At 41.1% G+C, this 16,205-nt stretch overlaps 1 protein-coding gene across 10 annotated transcripts in view; it reads right to left on the reverse strand.

Moving 5' to 3' along the window:
* Window positions 1–16,205, reverse strand: part of Pigl (phosphatidylinositol glycan anchor biosynthesis class L) — a 136,000-nt gene that overhangs the window by 49,736 nt on the left and 70,059 nt on the right. For 5 of the 10 annotated variants that reach the window (XM_076869943.1, XM_076869946.1, XM_076869942.1 and 2 more), the window contains exons 3-5: window positions 13,525–13,615; window positions 4,445–4,512; window positions 1,529–1,560 (exon numbers count right to left, since the gene is read on the reverse strand). In XM_076869943.1, the coding sequence (XP_076726058.1) occupies window positions 1,529–1,560; window positions 4,445–4,512; window positions 13,525–13,615 (191 nt within the window). Of the gene's footprint in view, window positions 1–1,528; window positions 1,561–4,444; window positions 4,513–13,524; window positions 13,616–16,205 lie in introns of those variants that run through there. The other 5 variants (XM_076869938.1, XM_076869944.1, XM_076869947.2 and 2 more) reach the window with 1 other exon arrangement.

Consider the following 16,205-nt stretch of genomic DNA (forward strand, 5'->3'; position numbering starts at 1 on the left):
ACCACTGCACCTGGCTGCATTGGCTCTGTATAGCCAGTGTGGGACCTGCCCTTCTCGCAGGATTGATATAAAAATAAAATGAATTATAGTCATGTTCCAAAGACTTCACAGTTTGGTAAGCTAAGTAAAGCCATCTGGAAAGGGCACATGCTACTTTTGTCTCATTGATTCAATTTTTTTTTTTTTTTGGTACCAGGGATTGAACCCAAGGCCACTCAACCATTTAACTATATCCCTAGACCTTTTTTTTTTTTTAACATTTTTTAGTTGCAGATGGACACACAATATCTTTGTTTATTAATTTATTTTTTTATGTGGTGCTGAGGATGGAACCAGTGCCTTACACATGCTAGGAAAGCACTCTGCCACTGAGCTACAGCTCCAGCCCATCCCCAGACCTTTTTATTTTTTATTTTGAGACAGGGTCTTACCAAGTTGCTTACAGCCTCACTAAGTTGCTAAGGCTGGCTTCAAACATGCAATCCTTCTTCCTCAGCCTCCTGAGCCAGGGATTAGGAGTGCAACACCATGCCCAGCCTCATTGATTCAACTTTCATATTCTCCTGTGAGGCAGGACAAACCTGAAACTCGCTCAGAAGGTTAAACAGGAGTGTCTTGTGGAAATGATCAAATGGGGTCAAATACCTTTCTGTGGGCTAGGAAGAGTTTCTCTTTCAAGCAGTTTACTCTATCAGGCACCTGTCAGGCACTTATATCTTGGTTAATTAATGGGAGATAGAATTTGAGTTTGGATAAACAGATTGCAGAATACCAGAAGTGGAAAAGACCTACCCTATGAGAAAACTAGACAGGTGAGGAGACAAACATGGTCTTTCTGCACATCCAGAATCTGCTGACAGGGCACTTGCCAATGATACAACCTGAGAGATCTGAGTCAGGAAGTATGCCTCTGCTCTGCTGAAAGCAGCCTCTGTGTACAATCGTCTCTCAAATTCAGGGAAATTTGTTCTAGGACCCACACAGATACCATGATGCTCCAGTCTCTCATAGAAAATGACAGAGTAGCTGGGCATGGTGCACACAACTGTAATCCCGGTGACTTGGGAGGCTGGGGCAGGAGGATTGCAAGTTCAAAGCCAACTTTTGCAACTTACCAAGGCCCTAAGCAACTTAGTGAGACCCTGTCTCAAAGTGAAAAATAAAAAATATCTGGGGATGTGGCTCAGTGGTTAAGTCCCCTGGGTTCAATCCCTGCTACAAAAAAGAGAGAGAGAGAAAAGAAAATGACAAAGACTATTTGCATAAAATCTATGCATATCTTCCCTGTATACTTTAAAACATCTCACCTTATATACCTAGTACAATGTAAATGCTATGTAAATAGTTGTTACACTTATATTCAGTACAGACAGCATCCCTTCAGCCCCAAGTAATTTTGATATATGGTTGTTAAATACATGGATATGGAACTTGAGGAATTTGGCTGACAGTACTTGCAAATTTCCCTCTGGTAAATCTCCTGGAGGGATAGCTTCTAGTGACTTTCTGCAATAGGGACAGGTCTTACCTTTAGGGAACTTCCCTTTGGAGTGCAGGGCCCTGGAAGAGGGAAGGACAAGCATGAGAGAAGGTGAGAATCGCATAGTCCTTTGTACTAACATGAGGGGACTTCTGAGGAAGGGTGACAGGGCCCATGGTCCCCTTACATAGGTTCCCAGGTGGTTTCTTTTGCATAAATCATCAAATTTCTGGGATTCCATACCTCTGGCTACAGTTTAAGGGACCAGGTTGGGCACCTTGGACAACTAATCCAGAGGTGGGTCTATATGACCCTGTCAAGCTTTGCCTGAGATGAAAGTGATTACCTCAGATTCTTCAAAATTTTTCTCTTGTAATTGTGACCTGAGTATAGTAGGAGAATATTTTAAAATACATTAAATATTTAAAATATTCATTGACATTTCTTTCCTATTATTTCCTTTCTCTTTTCTGACCTCCCCTATCCCCAGAAGGGACAGGATGAACCAACAGCAGTAATTTCCAAATTGTTTTCTGTTTTGTTGTATTGAAAGCTTAGGAACAGAAGAGAGAGTGGGTAATTTTCTGATTCAACACACATACACACTTATTAGTATCTCACTTGAGAGACAGTTGAAAAGCCTATGTAACTGACTCCCTGGCAGAGATAGAACCAGAATCCAGGAATCCTGGTTCTCCACTCAGTCTTCTGGCAGAAACACATCAAAGCAAATCCACCTTAAGCAGTAGAAAAACCTGAAAAGGGCCCTGGGATCCTGAGAAGGAGGTGATTTGCTCTGTATCCCCGACAGAGCTCGGGAATATCCAAGGGAAGAGGTGAGACTGAAGTGTACACAACCTGGGAATTGCACTTGTGGCTCTTACAGCCATAGGGACAGGGACAAGGAGGGGCCTCAGGTGGGAGGGAAGCCAGAAAGAGAGTGAGAGGTAGCCAGAAAGGTCAGAGAGAAGGGAAGACCAGCTAGTGCCAGGTAAGTCAAAGCAGCATTTTGATGAGTGACAGGAGGAACCAAATGTCACAGAAAGGCCCAGACGAGTGAACACACTAAAATGGATCTGGTGAATTTAGCAGGCCAGGTGACTATGGAGAAAACAGTTTTCAAAGATGGTGGGTGTGTCCACAAATTGTTTTATCTGAAGCACAGTGACTTCCACTAGTGCAGGGAGAAGACCTGCACTAGTGTTGAGAGCCTGCAGTACTCCAGTCACTTAAGGAAAATGGTCCTGGGAATTTCTGTCAGCAGAAAGTTGTCCCTCTGGGTTCTCTGTCTGGAATGAAGCCTTCTCTGCTTTCCCCACTTCAGTATACCAGGGTTAGAACCAGTCAAGTCAACCTCAAGTGCCCAGGCAACCCTGACTGCTAAAGTGCTCTTGGTTTGTTTGCAGGAGACCTAATCTGATCCTTTCTCTGGTACAATCTGTATACTTGGTGAGAAGTCACAAGGCTCAGTGCGCACCTGGAGTGAGAATGGAGACATTATTCCAGTTTCCAAGCAGCTTGCATGCATACCAGTCTTGGAAGCCCAAGGTTCAGGGTAACCACATGGTTAGAAAGACCATTTCTGGGTTGCCTATTTTTCCATGTATCTTTAAAACAATTGCATCTCTGGCTATAATGGGGGGATGGGTCTTTCCTGAATTTGAATGAACCTAATGCAATGAACAACACATTTTTATAGTTGTGGCCTCTGGGTGGGACAGGAAGAGAATAGTCTTTACAGGAGGGAGAGCAGTCTGGCCTCCCCTGATTCCTTAGAATCCCTTGATTCCAAAGAATCAGGGAGAGCTGTCTGCAAAGAATATATGAACAAAAAATTTTGGCATCTTCCGCTATGTGATGTATGATTTAAGGAAAAGCTTGAGGGTCCTAATATAGATTTGTTTTGACATGTTTCCGCCAGAAGACTGAGTGGAGAACCAGGATTCCTGGATTTTGGTTCTGTCTCTGCCATTGTTGACTTGTAGCACTGGGCATACGGCTTCATTGCCTCAGTCAAATGAAACAGTTGAACTTAATGACTGTGAAGTCATTTCCAAGTTCAAATATTTCACTGCTCCAGACTGAGAATATTGAACAAGTATAGAAGAAGGTTATAAAACAACTCTTTCATTTCTGGTTGTCCTTTTCCTTCCTCAGTATCTAAGACAAGACCACCACTCTGCTGATCTGGATCCTAGCAGAAGCACTTTACCATGGTCTGTGTTTGCATGATCCCAAGTCACTCTGTATCTTTGAGTTTCCATTTTGGTTTTATAGGATAAATGAAGACAAATATCAGTAAAATAGGGTAGCTTTGAAGGACAAATAAGATTTACTATCAGATGTGGATATTCTCCTTTTACAAAGAAGAACTGGAGATAGTAGCAAAATCTGTAACGAAAGATGCCAAAAGAAGTTGAGAGTGGGCTGGGATTGTGGCTCAGCAGTAGAGCACTCGCCTAGCATGGGCGGGACCCGGGTTTGATCCTCAGCACCACATAAAAAATAAAGGCATTGTGTTGTGTCCACCTACACCTAAATAAATGAATAAATAAATAAGTGAGAGGCAGAAGATGAAGCTGGGGGCACCTGACTCACAGGACTCATTCCTTGAAGTCCTGTTCATGGACTTCCCTTTCTGGTTCAGAGGTTGCAAAATTGGCCCTGAAGCTTTCTCTGGTTGAAGTAAAGAGAGAAATAAAATCAATTATCCCATTTGCAATATCCAGGAGATTTTTAAAAATTCACTTCTTTAGGAGGTAAACATTCCTACTGAGACTTATTAGAGATTTCTCATAAAGAGGACTTAGTGAGATATAGTGAGCAACACAACCAGTGATGGTGGTATAATTCAGTAGTATATTTCCTAGAGCTCAGATAACCAGGGATAAAGTGCTTTAGCAACTGAGATTCCTAAGCAAATGGACAAACCCTGTCCCACTTCCATCACCCAGTGAATCATACCTCACAGCTGTGTACAGAGCAATGTGATTGCTGTGACCACTGACTCCTCCTGCATCAAAAGTCACCACCTGTAGAGACAGACAGGGTTTTCACTCAAAACTGTCAGAATGTTTCTTTTACTGCCTCAGCTTCCAAGTAGCTATTGCCATTCCCTTGGAAAGTAAAGGAGAGAGAAGAACGCTGGCATTTTTCAAATTCTGAGAATAGCTGAACTGACTTTTAAGCATATCAATGATGTGTAACTATTGGTTTAGCTGATTATACCATGGAGACTATTTTTATGGGTTTTACTGTTTACCGTGTACTCCTGGCCAGTGCAGCAGAGTAGAATTCACCATGACAGAAACTTGGAGTTGAAATATCTTTTTGCTTTTCTGCTTAGTCATTTATGAGCATATTAGTTTTTCTGGTTGGCTCTTGTATGACCTTTGTTCAGGTAGATGTTGCCTGATTTATTTAGGTTCTTTTCCTTGTGCGATACTACAGGTACAAAAGCTTCAAGAGGGCCAATGTCCACTCTGGGGTTGGGTTCATGGAAAAGGCTTTTCTTTTCATAGACTGTCTCTGTTTCCATTTTTATAGCTATGTCAACATCTCTTTATTAACTCCAAGTTCAGTCTAGGTTCTTACAATTCAATTCAGCACAGATGGATTAATAAGACCAAATGATATTTGAATAAGACAATCCAAAGAGTAATCTGAATAATAAAAGAAATATAGAAAACAGGACTAAGAAATAGAATGGTTGGTTAGGAGGTGATGGAAAGAAGCAGCCTCTTCCCAAGGAAAGGTGGCCATAGCATAGATGAAGGGACTTGGAACAGGACATAGAATAGTTTGAGAAGGGATTTACTCTTCCTCTCTCTCTTTTTTTTTTTTTTTCCTTTGCTTTTAGTTTTAGAACTAGGGATTGAACCTAGGGGTGCTTTATCACTGAGCTACATTTCCAGATCTTTTAAAAATTTTTTTATTTTGAGATAGGGTCTTGTTAAATTGCCCAGGCTGGCCTTGAATTTATTATCTTCCTGCTTCAGCTTCCCAAATTGCTGGGATTATAAGGGGCATGCTATTGAGCCTGGAGGTCTTTCTATTTTAATTATAAAACATGTTGATTGGCCCTCCTGAGATTCAGAATCTATTCTTTGGGACATTATGAATCTGAATTAGGTGAATTCAGAGTGATCTCAAGAGGGTTACCTGCTACCAGAGAGAAGGGTTCTGCCAGGGGTTCTACCCTCTTCATGAAATCTGTAAAGCTCTCTGATAGAGCCCATCTCTCCTTCCCTTTGTCTCAGGCCCTTATTGCAGTTTCCCTGGGATCAATTACTCTACATAGGAAGAGTTTACCTGGAGTGGATCAATCAAAATTGAGCATTTGTATTAGAAGCATCTACTTCTACCTTTCCCAAACATCAGCCCAATCCCTGAACTGTCATTCTAAAATCTTAATCTTTTTTTTTTTCTTTAAATTTTTTAGTTGTAGATGGACACAATACCTTTATTTTATTTATTTATGTGGTGCTGAGGATTGAACCCAGTGCCCCATGCATGCAAGGCAAGCACTCTACCATTCGGCCACAATCCCAGCCCAAATTTTAACCTTTTAAAAAAAGAAAAAAGGGCTGGGATTGTAGCTCAATTGGTAAAGTGTTTGCCTCAAACGTGTGAGGTGCTGGGTTCGATCCTCAGCACCACATAAAAACAAATAAATGAATAAAGGTATTGTATCCATCCACAACTAATTTTTTTCTTTTTTAATTTTTTGTCTTCTTCCTTTTTAAAAAATATTTTTTAGTTGTAGATGGATACAAGACCTTTATTCATTTATTTGTTTTTATGTGGTGCTGAGGATGGAACCCAGTGCCTCACATGTGCAAGGAAAGTGCTCTACCACTGAGCTACAGCCCCAGCCCTTAAAATCTTAACCTTTTAATGTAAAGCTCAGATCCCAATTAAAGACAAGTTATCTTTAGAATGGTTATCAGTCTCTGAGGACTTGGTGTGAATGAGTGCTCTGGAGTAAGATTTCTTGCTAGGCTGAATAATCATCCCTCAAATATGTCCTAATCCCTGAAGCTTGTAAATGTTATCTCATATGGCAAAAGGGACTTTGCAAATGTAATTCAAGTTAAGGATTTTGCAATGGGGAGATGACCCTAGATTTGTTGGTGGGCCCAAATGTAATATCAGTGGTCCTTATAAGAAGGACATAAAAGAGAATCAAAGTCAGAGGAGAAGACCATGTGTTAAGAGAAGCAGAAATTGGCATGATATGCTATGGAGGATGGGGTTGTAAGCCAACACATTAACTCTAGCTCAGTGAAACTGATTTTGGGAATTTTAACCTCCAGAAAGATAAAAAAAAAATAAAATAAAATAAAACAACAACAACAACAACAAAACATTAGCATTGTTCTAAAAAATAATCTATTAAAATAAAAAAGTTTAATTTCCGGTTCTGATCATGATTTTCCATGTAACCCAACCAGGGGAGACTCAAGTCTAATCATCTCTGATACTAGTTATGCAAAGTTCCTTGGGAAAATCACAGAACTGTATTAATAGAAGTTATTTCATCTTGGAATGTCTTGACTTCCTCATGTGTGAAATTGGTTGAGGTACAGATAAAACAAAGCCACATGAAAGCGTTTTAAAAACGTACAGCAGACAGTGCTAGAGTATATTAACTCTAAGTCTGTCACCATCAGATGGAGCTAGATTGTTATCAGAAGGAATTCTGACAATTCTGCCTGTAATCCCAGCTACTTGGGAGGCTAAAGAGGATGGCAAGCTAGAGACCAGTCAGGGCAACTTAGTGAGACCCTGACTCAAAATTTCAAAAAGGGCTGAGGGAATAGTTCAGTGGTAGAGTGTTTGCTTAGCATGCATGAGCTCCTGGGTTTAATAGCCAATGAAAAGCCAGTCGTGGTGGTGCATCCTTCTAATCCTAGCAGCTCCGGAGGCTGATTCAGGAGGATCGCGAGTTCAAAGCCAGCCTCAGCGCTTATCGAGGCCCTAAGTAACTTAGCAAGACACCCTGTCTCTAAACAAAATATATAAAAAAAGGCTAGGGATATTGCTCAGTGGTCAAGCACCCCTGGGTTCAATCCCTAGTACCCCAAAACAAGTGAATAGAGAGAGGATTATGGGTATGGGGAGGAATGCTGGAGGCCATTCCCTTGGCTAGGGGATTTGGGGCTATGTAGAATTCAGCACAATTGCTTTTATTTTTTGGTGCTGGGGATCAAACCCAAGACCTCACACATGTTAAGCACATGCTCTACTACTGAGCTATTTCTCCAGACCATGTTATTTTTGAAACTTTCCAAGGTATTTGTTTCTTCTTCATCCTATATCATCTTATACTCTCCCTCCTTCTTTATTTTTTTAAATTATTTTTTAGTTGTAGATGGACACAATGCCTTTATTTTGTTTATTTATTTTTATGTGGTGCTGAGGATTGAGCCCAGTGCTTCACATGGGCCAGGCAAGTGCTCTACCACCGAGCTACAACCCCAGCCCTCCCTCCTCCTTTTTATTGCAAGCTGGGCTGAGCTGATTGTATTCATATCCCTGGACTTTTGTAGATTTTTACACGACAATATTTAAAAAAAATTTTTTTAGTTATTGATAGGCCTGTGTTTTATTTATTTATACGCGGTGTTGAGAATTAAACCCAGTGCCTCCCACATTCCAGGCAAGTGGGCTACTGCTGAGCCCCAGCTCCAGCCCCACATTTGTAGTTCTTCACAGAACTACATCCACTTTTCTTCTTTCCTAGTTTGCAGAACTTTTGGATCAAAGGAAATCTTACTCACTGCCCTCCCTAAATAAAAAAGATATCAGTGGGATACCTCAATTTGTTTCTTCCTCCTCCTCTTTCTTCTATTTTTTTTTTTTTGCAGGGGATTACGGGGATTGAACTCAGGGTCACTCAACCACTGAGCCACATCCCCAGCCCTTTTTTGTATTTCATTTAGAGACAGGATCTTGCTGAATTGCTTAGGGCCTCACTAAGTTGCTGAGGCTGGCTTTGAACTCTCTATCCTCCTGCCTCAGCCTCCTAGGCCAATGGGATAACAGGCATGTGCCACTGTGTCTGGCTACTTCTACTTCTTCTTCTTTTTTTCTTGCGGTGCTGGGAATTGAATCCAGGGCCTCATGTGTGTGGGGTGATCAGTACTCTACGACTGAGTGAATACTCACAGCCCTAGGGCATGCTGGTTTCTAAGATACTGGTTCTTAACCTGGGGATGGTTTTACCCATGGACATTGGCGATGTCTGGACACGTTTTTATTGTGACAGCTGAGGAGAGGGGTTGCTACCAGCATCTAAGGGGTAGAGGCCAGGGATGTAGCAAAACATCTACAATGCACAGGGTAGCCCCCACAATAAAGAACTATCCAGTCCCAAATGTCAATAATGCTGTAGTTGAGACACCCTGCTCTAAAGGAGCAGGGAGTAGGTGGATTTAGTTTGCTGTTGTAATCCCAGTTCTCATCACAGTAAATGTCCCATAACAGGCATTTAACAGATATGTACTGGGCTGGGGATGTGGCTCAAGCGGTAGCGCGCTCGCCTGGAATGCGTGCGGCCCGGGTTCGATCCTCAGCACCACATACAAAACAAAGATGTTATGTCCGCTGATAACTAAAAAATAAATATATTAAAACAAAAACAAAACAACAACAAAAAAAAACCCAGATATGTACTGATTAAGGGTTAAAGGAGACGTTAGGTGCAGTATCTAGCCAGCCTGATACCCAGAAAAGACAACGACCAACCTCCTGAGCTGCCTTCTGTGAAGGGCAACTTTACACTTTCAAGAGCCCTATCCATAAAGAGCCACTCTTTGTGGTTCTCATGATATTCGTTCAGTGAGCAGAGCAGGCAGCTTGCAAGCATATGATAGACATGGGGCCAGATGGAACCAATTCCTGTCATCACACCATAGTGAGGGCTGCAGAGCCAGCTTTGCTTCAGACAAGGGTGCTTTTGGTCTTATTCTGACATGGATCAGGTGATGAATTCTCAGCGTTGTGCTCTCCACTTCTACCTATGTTTTTTTACTGGTGCTTCACTGTCTATGGCTGTGCAGTTAGTACTTTTGGTTTGAATAGGGCTCCTGGAGATTCCCAAGATTTATGTATTCATCGGGTACAGGACACTGCCCCTGAGAATTATCACCTGCCTAGTACTAACTAACCCCTTAGCCCTTATCCTTCAGGGGCTGTGGGATTATGTAAAAGAGCACTTAACTGTGTCACTAGGAGCTGAACACAAACTCATACTTAGCTCCACTATGGCTGGGTATGGCCACACTGGCTGTTTTAGGATGCTCCTATACCTCCATTGTGACAGTAAGTTCAGACCAAGGAAGTGCACTTTGATAACTCAAATTTTCTTATTAACAGCAGAGGATATTGCACATAATTTATTAATTATTTTTGAGCTGTTTTAAAGCGATTTCCTTGTTGACTGCAATTAAATTAAGATTCTCCTGACAATAAAGGCCCTTTACTGAATGAATGTGAACAGCAGCACACATTCAGGAAAGACCTCCAGGCAGTGAGAGCTCTCTCTTGGGATTTGTGCCAGTTTTTGGAGATTTAAAGATGGTCCTGGCCTTCATGGACTTTATAATCTAGTTTACAAGATATAAGTCTGCATCTTAAAGAATAAACAGCGAAATATGCCATATGTTCAGTGCAAACTACAAATACTGTGGGAATCCCAAAGAGGGCTGAAGAAGTCAGGGAAGGCTTCTTGGAGAATGGATTCTGGATCACAAATCACTTTTCTGGGACTCAAATATAGGAAACTTTTCTGAAAGCAAGAAAGGGATGCCGAGCTGTCTGTGCCTTCAAGATTCCTCAACCCCAAATACTCAGGACTCAGGTTAGCTGCAACATGTTCTGAAAAAGAAACTTTGCCCTTCAGCAAGGATAAACTATAATTACCAGTGTCCTGGATTAAAGTAAGGGCCAGATCAGGGAGGACTTTGAATTCCAAGTTGAACAAGATGAGAGTATATCCTGAAACCAGGAGTGACTGGGGGAGACCAGTACCTCTTATACACTGAGAGAGTAGAGGAGGGATAGTATTTGGGGATTTGTTCTGGGGAAGCCACTACCATGGGAAAATGGTGTGCCAAGGCTGAAGGACCAACCTGAAGATCAGCTCTGTCTACACATCTAGGTTATGGCCCTGAGAAGTTCTGACTATGAAGGTGGGGAACTGTGGGTAAGAGGAACAAGGCCAGCCGCTGTCAGCACAACTGGGCATGTGACTCCTAATGCAGGCATCTAACACTGCTTTCATGCTTATACCCTCTGGGAAGGGACAGTGGGATGTATAGGCCTGAAAAATCATAAAAACCATTTTATGATTTTTTATGGAGATTTCTTGGAAAGCTGGGAATGGAACCACCATTTGACCCAGCTATTCCCCTTCTCGGTCTATTCCCTAAAGACCTAAAAAGAGCATGCTACAGGGACACTGCTACATCAATGTTCATAGCAGCACAATTCACAATAGCAAGACTGTGGAACCAACCTAGATGCCCTTCAATAGAAGAATGGATAAAAAAAAATGTGGCATTTATACCAATGGAGTATTACTCTGCATTAAAAAATGACAAAATCATAGAATTTGGAGGGAAATGGATGGCATTGGAGCAGATTATGCTAAGTGAAGCCAGCCAATCCCTAAAAAACAAATGCCAAATGTCTTCTTTGATATAAGGAGAGTAACTAAGAACAGAGTAGGGACGAAGAGCATGAGAAGTAGATTAACATTAAACAGAGATGAGAGGTGGGAGGGAAAGGGAGGGAGAAGGGAAATTGCATGGAAATGGAAGGAGACCCTCAGGGTTATACAAAATTACATACAAGAGGAAGCGAGGGGAAAGGGAAAAATAATACAAGGGGGAGATATGAACTGCAGTAGAGGGGGTAGAGAGAGAAGAGGGGAGGGGAGGAGAGGGGAGGGGGGATAGTAAAGGATAGGAAAGGCAGCAGAATACAACAGATACTAGTATGACAATGTATAAATCAATGGAAGTGTAACTGATGTGATTCTGTAATCTGTATATGGGGTAAAAATGGGAGTTCATAACCCACTTGAATCAAAGTGTGAAATATGATATATCAAGAACTATGTAATGTTTTGAACAACCAACTACAAAAAAAAAATTAAAAAAAAAAATAAAGAAAATCATAAGAACCATTTTTTTCCATTCAGGAAAAGAAAGAGTGGAAGAACAAGTTGGCGGGGTTAGGGATCTTGAGGCCTACTTATTTCTTAACCTTTAAGTGACTCAGAGTGAGCCAGTGAGATGGATATTTTGTCTATGTATATGGTTTCAGTTATATTTTTGTCATTAGAAAACAGTTTGGTCTAGCACAGTGGAGCATGCCTCTAATTCTAGCAATGTGGAAAGTTGAGGCAGGAAGTTACCAGTCTCAGCAAAGCAGCAAGACCCTCAGCAAGATTCTGTATCAAAATAAAAAAAAAATGAAAAAAACTAGGGATATAGCTCATTGGTAAAGTGCCCTGGGTTCAATGCCCAACACAAACAAAACAACACAACACAAAACGAAACAAAAACAGTTTCACTGGCCATGGTAGCACACACCTACAATCCAGCTTTTTAAGGATGACAAAAGGATGGCAAGCTAGGGACCAGCTCAGCAACTTGGCGAGACCTTGTCTCAAAATGAAAAATAAATAGGCCCTTGGGTTCAATTCCCAGGACCACAAAAAAATAATCTGATTCATATACTAGTGAAAATCCTCATTTAAGAACAGTCAATGGGGCTGGGGTTGTGGCTCCGTGGCAGAGTGCTTGCCTAGCATGTGTGAAGCACTGGGTTCGATTCTCAGCACTGCAAATAAATAAATTTAAAAAATAAAGGTTCATTGACAACTAAAAAAATATTAAAAAATAATAAAGGTTTAGTTTACAATGATGAATTCATCATTTATAAAAGCTTAATATATTTCTTTGCCAGCAGAACTCATTATTTATCTGTTCATTCATTCATTCATTATACTGGGGATTGAACCTAGGAGTGCTTTACCGCTGAGCTATATCTCCAGCACTTTTTATATTTTATTTTGAGACAGGGTCTTGTTAAGTTGCTGAGGGGCTCCCATAAGTTTCAGACGTTGGCCTTGAATTTGCAGTCCTCCTGCCTTACTCTCCCAAATCACTGGGACTACAGGCCTGTGTCACCACACCCAGCAAGGAATCATCTTTTAAAGAACATTACCCAAAATTTAAATCAAATGAGAAGGGCTTTAAATGGTGGAATTTTAGATATTAACCCATGAAGTATTATTATTATTAGTAGTAGTAGTATTAGTAGTAGTAGTAATAAAAACAAAACAAAAAATCTTACTGGTTTTACATGCCTGTAATCCCAACAACTCGGGAGGCTAAATTAGGAGGATTACAAGTTCAAGGCCAGCTTCCGCAATTTAGCAAGACTCTGTCTTGAAATTAAAAAAATTAGAAAAAGGGCTGGGGATGTAGTTCAGTGGTAGTGCACCCAGAGTTCAATCCCCAGTGCTGCAAAAATACAAAAACAAAAATTCCTACCTTCATCACTTGCCTACACTGGTCAAGCTGTCTGGGCTCTGAAAACCTCCATTTCCTCAATGTTAAGTTAAAATTATAACATTTACCTTAAAAGTGAAAGTGATATTCTAAATGTGAAACTGCTTGGCACAAGGTGAAATTCTTTATCAATGAGAGTCACAGTGAAGGCTCTTGGGACTCTAAGCTTTCAGGAGGTGAGGCAGAGGTGGGGGAAGGAGGACATCATTTGAAAAAACCTCTGCCTCTATCAGAACATTGATAATTCAGCTATTTGGTTTCATAAAAGATCTAGAAGAATTAAAAGGTGTGTTTGTTCCTTGCAGGTTTAGAAGAGAGCACTGGAAGTTTTGTTTTTTTTATGGAGTGGCCTTGGAGCAAAACTGGAAGTAGGAAGGCAGTCACAGGACAAGTTGCAGAAACCAACTGTTTGGACAGGACAGGAATCCCAGGCTTTTCACTAGGGATGTGAACACTTACCAGGTTGATGTCATTGACCTCTACATGCTGGAGGAGAATGTTGGCCACACGCTCTGTGTCCCACTGCACTCCTGGATCATCTGGGAAATCACTGCAAGTGAGAAGCACACAATTTGAACATTTGTTCAAGAGCAACCTTCTCCCTAAGATCCCATAGATGTATGTCTGGTTTTGTGACAGGAATTACATTGGAAGTTGGGGGGATTACCTACCTTCGAGTTACTTAGATTTCAGCTAAAGAGATTAAGCTTTACACGTAAAATAATTTTACATGTGAAACAATGGATAATTCCATACAGTATACTTTCAGAGCTTTGTGCTTGTTGCTGAGGGGAAGTAACAGCATCAATGAGACAAGGCTCTGTCCATAAATTGGGGAGGCAGATGTGCTAACAATGAACTTGAACAAAGACAGTATAATGCACTTTCTAAGACTAACAGTAAAAGGCTGGGGCACAGGGTTGGGGTTAGGGCTCAGTGGTGGAGGGCTCGCCTAGCGTGTGTGGGCCCTGGGTTCAATCCTCAGTACCATATATAAATAAATAAAATAAAGGCATTGTGTCCAATTGCACCTAAGAAAAATAATAATAACAAAAAGGCTGGGGCACAGTGGTGCATGCCTGTAATCTAACTTGTTGGGAGGCTGAGACATGAGGATTGTCTGGGCAACACAGTGAGACCCATCTCAAAATTAAAAATAAATAAGTAAATAAAGTAACCATGCCACCCCCTCTTTTTAAAGGTTTGAACCAGGAGCATTCTACCACTAAGCTACAATGCTAGTCTTTTTTATGTTTTATTTTTAAAACAGGGTCTCCCTAAATTGCTTGGGCTGCCCTTGAACCTGTGCTCCTCCCAAATTACAGGTATTACAGATGTGTACCACCACACCCAGCCATAACCATGCTTTGATTAAAAGGTACAAAGATACTTCATTTAACTTCATAAACATCTTTTTTTTTTTTTTTTTTTTTTAAAAGAGAGAGGGAGAGAGGGGGAGAGAGAGAGAGAGAGAGAGAGAGAATTTTAATATTTATTTTTTAGTATTCGGCGGACACAACATCTCTGTTTGTATGTGGTGCTGAGGATCGAACCCGGGCCGCACGCATGGCAGGCGAGCGCGCTACCGCTTGAGCCACATCCCCAGCCCCCATTAACATCTTTGAAGGGAGCTTTTACAGAGGAAGTTGAATAGCCTGCTTGTGAGGCAGTTAGGAATTGGACGTGAACTCTGGTTTTCTGACTGCCAAGTCTTAGTATTAGGAACCAGTTATATTCTCCCTCCACCAGGACGGAGCACGCCAGGGAGTAGCCTTTTATTGGGGAACAAGAAATTCAGGGGAGAATTCCATCCAATGAAGGTTGAGGGGGGCTGCACTCCAAGGTCAGGGTCAGCGATTGGCCCCAGGGTCAGTGGTCAAGTCACACCCCCACAAGGACAGGCTCTCGTACCAGGAGAGGGTCGGGAAAGCTCCAACACAGTTTAGCCAGAGCGCCTCAGACCCAAACCGGGAGTTGCCTAGTCACGTGTGAGAAAGGCTCCCCACATATTCCCCCTTTCTTTTCTTAAAAATGAGGCAGCGGTTCACTCTTTGGAGTTTCTGTATTCTTGTTCCGAAGACTCGCCATCCTATAATTACAACACAAAAGAGAATTAACAGCAAAGAGAATAATCCAATAATGTACCAGGCCGAGTGTTTAAGAATATTTCCAGGGTTTAATCCATTTAACTTCTTCAATATTTGGTTAGCCAAAGAAGAAGGATCCGAAAAATCAGCTCTACTATTTTGAATGTCTTGGATATGGTGATGAAGTTCTAGAATATCCAAGCTATTATTACTATTTTGCCAAATACCTAACAAATGGTTTTTAACCTTCTCCCAATCCCAGAGAGAAGCATTGTACTTGGCAGCTGTAACACACACATATTTATAATTTGCATGGCATTTAAGCCTTTCTTTAAATTTTAAAGCTGAAAGTTCATTACCTATGTCTAACAGTCGCCTCTAAGGCATTTAATTTAGTTTCAATCCTTTCATCAATATTTACTTGATTACGCAGAGCCTTGGAAGTATTTTGAGCTAAATTATTAAGAAATTTTGCATGCTGAATATTTTGAGACAATGTCAGAGACGCAGAGACAGTGGAGGCAATAAAAGAGACTAGCGCCAAAACACCAACAATTATAATTCCAATAGCATGTTTAGGTCTTGCTAGCTGGGCATGAATTTGCTGCAAGACTTGTAAACCAGTATCAGCATACGTGGCTCTGAAATATTAGCCGGTAATAAAACAAAAGAGGGCTGATGAAGTATCAGCACTCTTTTTCTTCTATTATACCTAGTAATACAATTGGTTAGGTTACATTTATTACAAGTAACAATATATCTGTCATCTATCCACTTAACTTTTACATTTCCAATAATTAAAACATAAGGAGACTGGACACAGGCTCGTAAGCCATAGCAAGATCCCTCCTTACAGTTCTTGCCAACAAATTTTGGTAAAGGCTTGTCTGTAAAATGTAAGAATTCTGAGGCAGCAATTAAATGCCAAACATCCTTTTGCATACCACCTTCACTATAAGTCAAAATATTACTAACAAATCCTGCAGGTGTCATAGCAGAATTTCTTCGTAATTGTCTCTTATCAATTTTTGGAGACCAGTCTAAAATATACCC

The sequence above is a fragment of the Callospermophilus lateralis genome, chromosome 11 (assembly GCF_048772815.1).
Source record: "Callospermophilus lateralis isolate mCalLat2 chromosome 11, mCalLat2.hap1, whole genome shotgun sequence".
Classification (NCBI taxonomy): Eukaryota; Metazoa; Chordata; class Mammalia; order Rodentia; family Sciuridae; genus Callospermophilus; species Callospermophilus lateralis.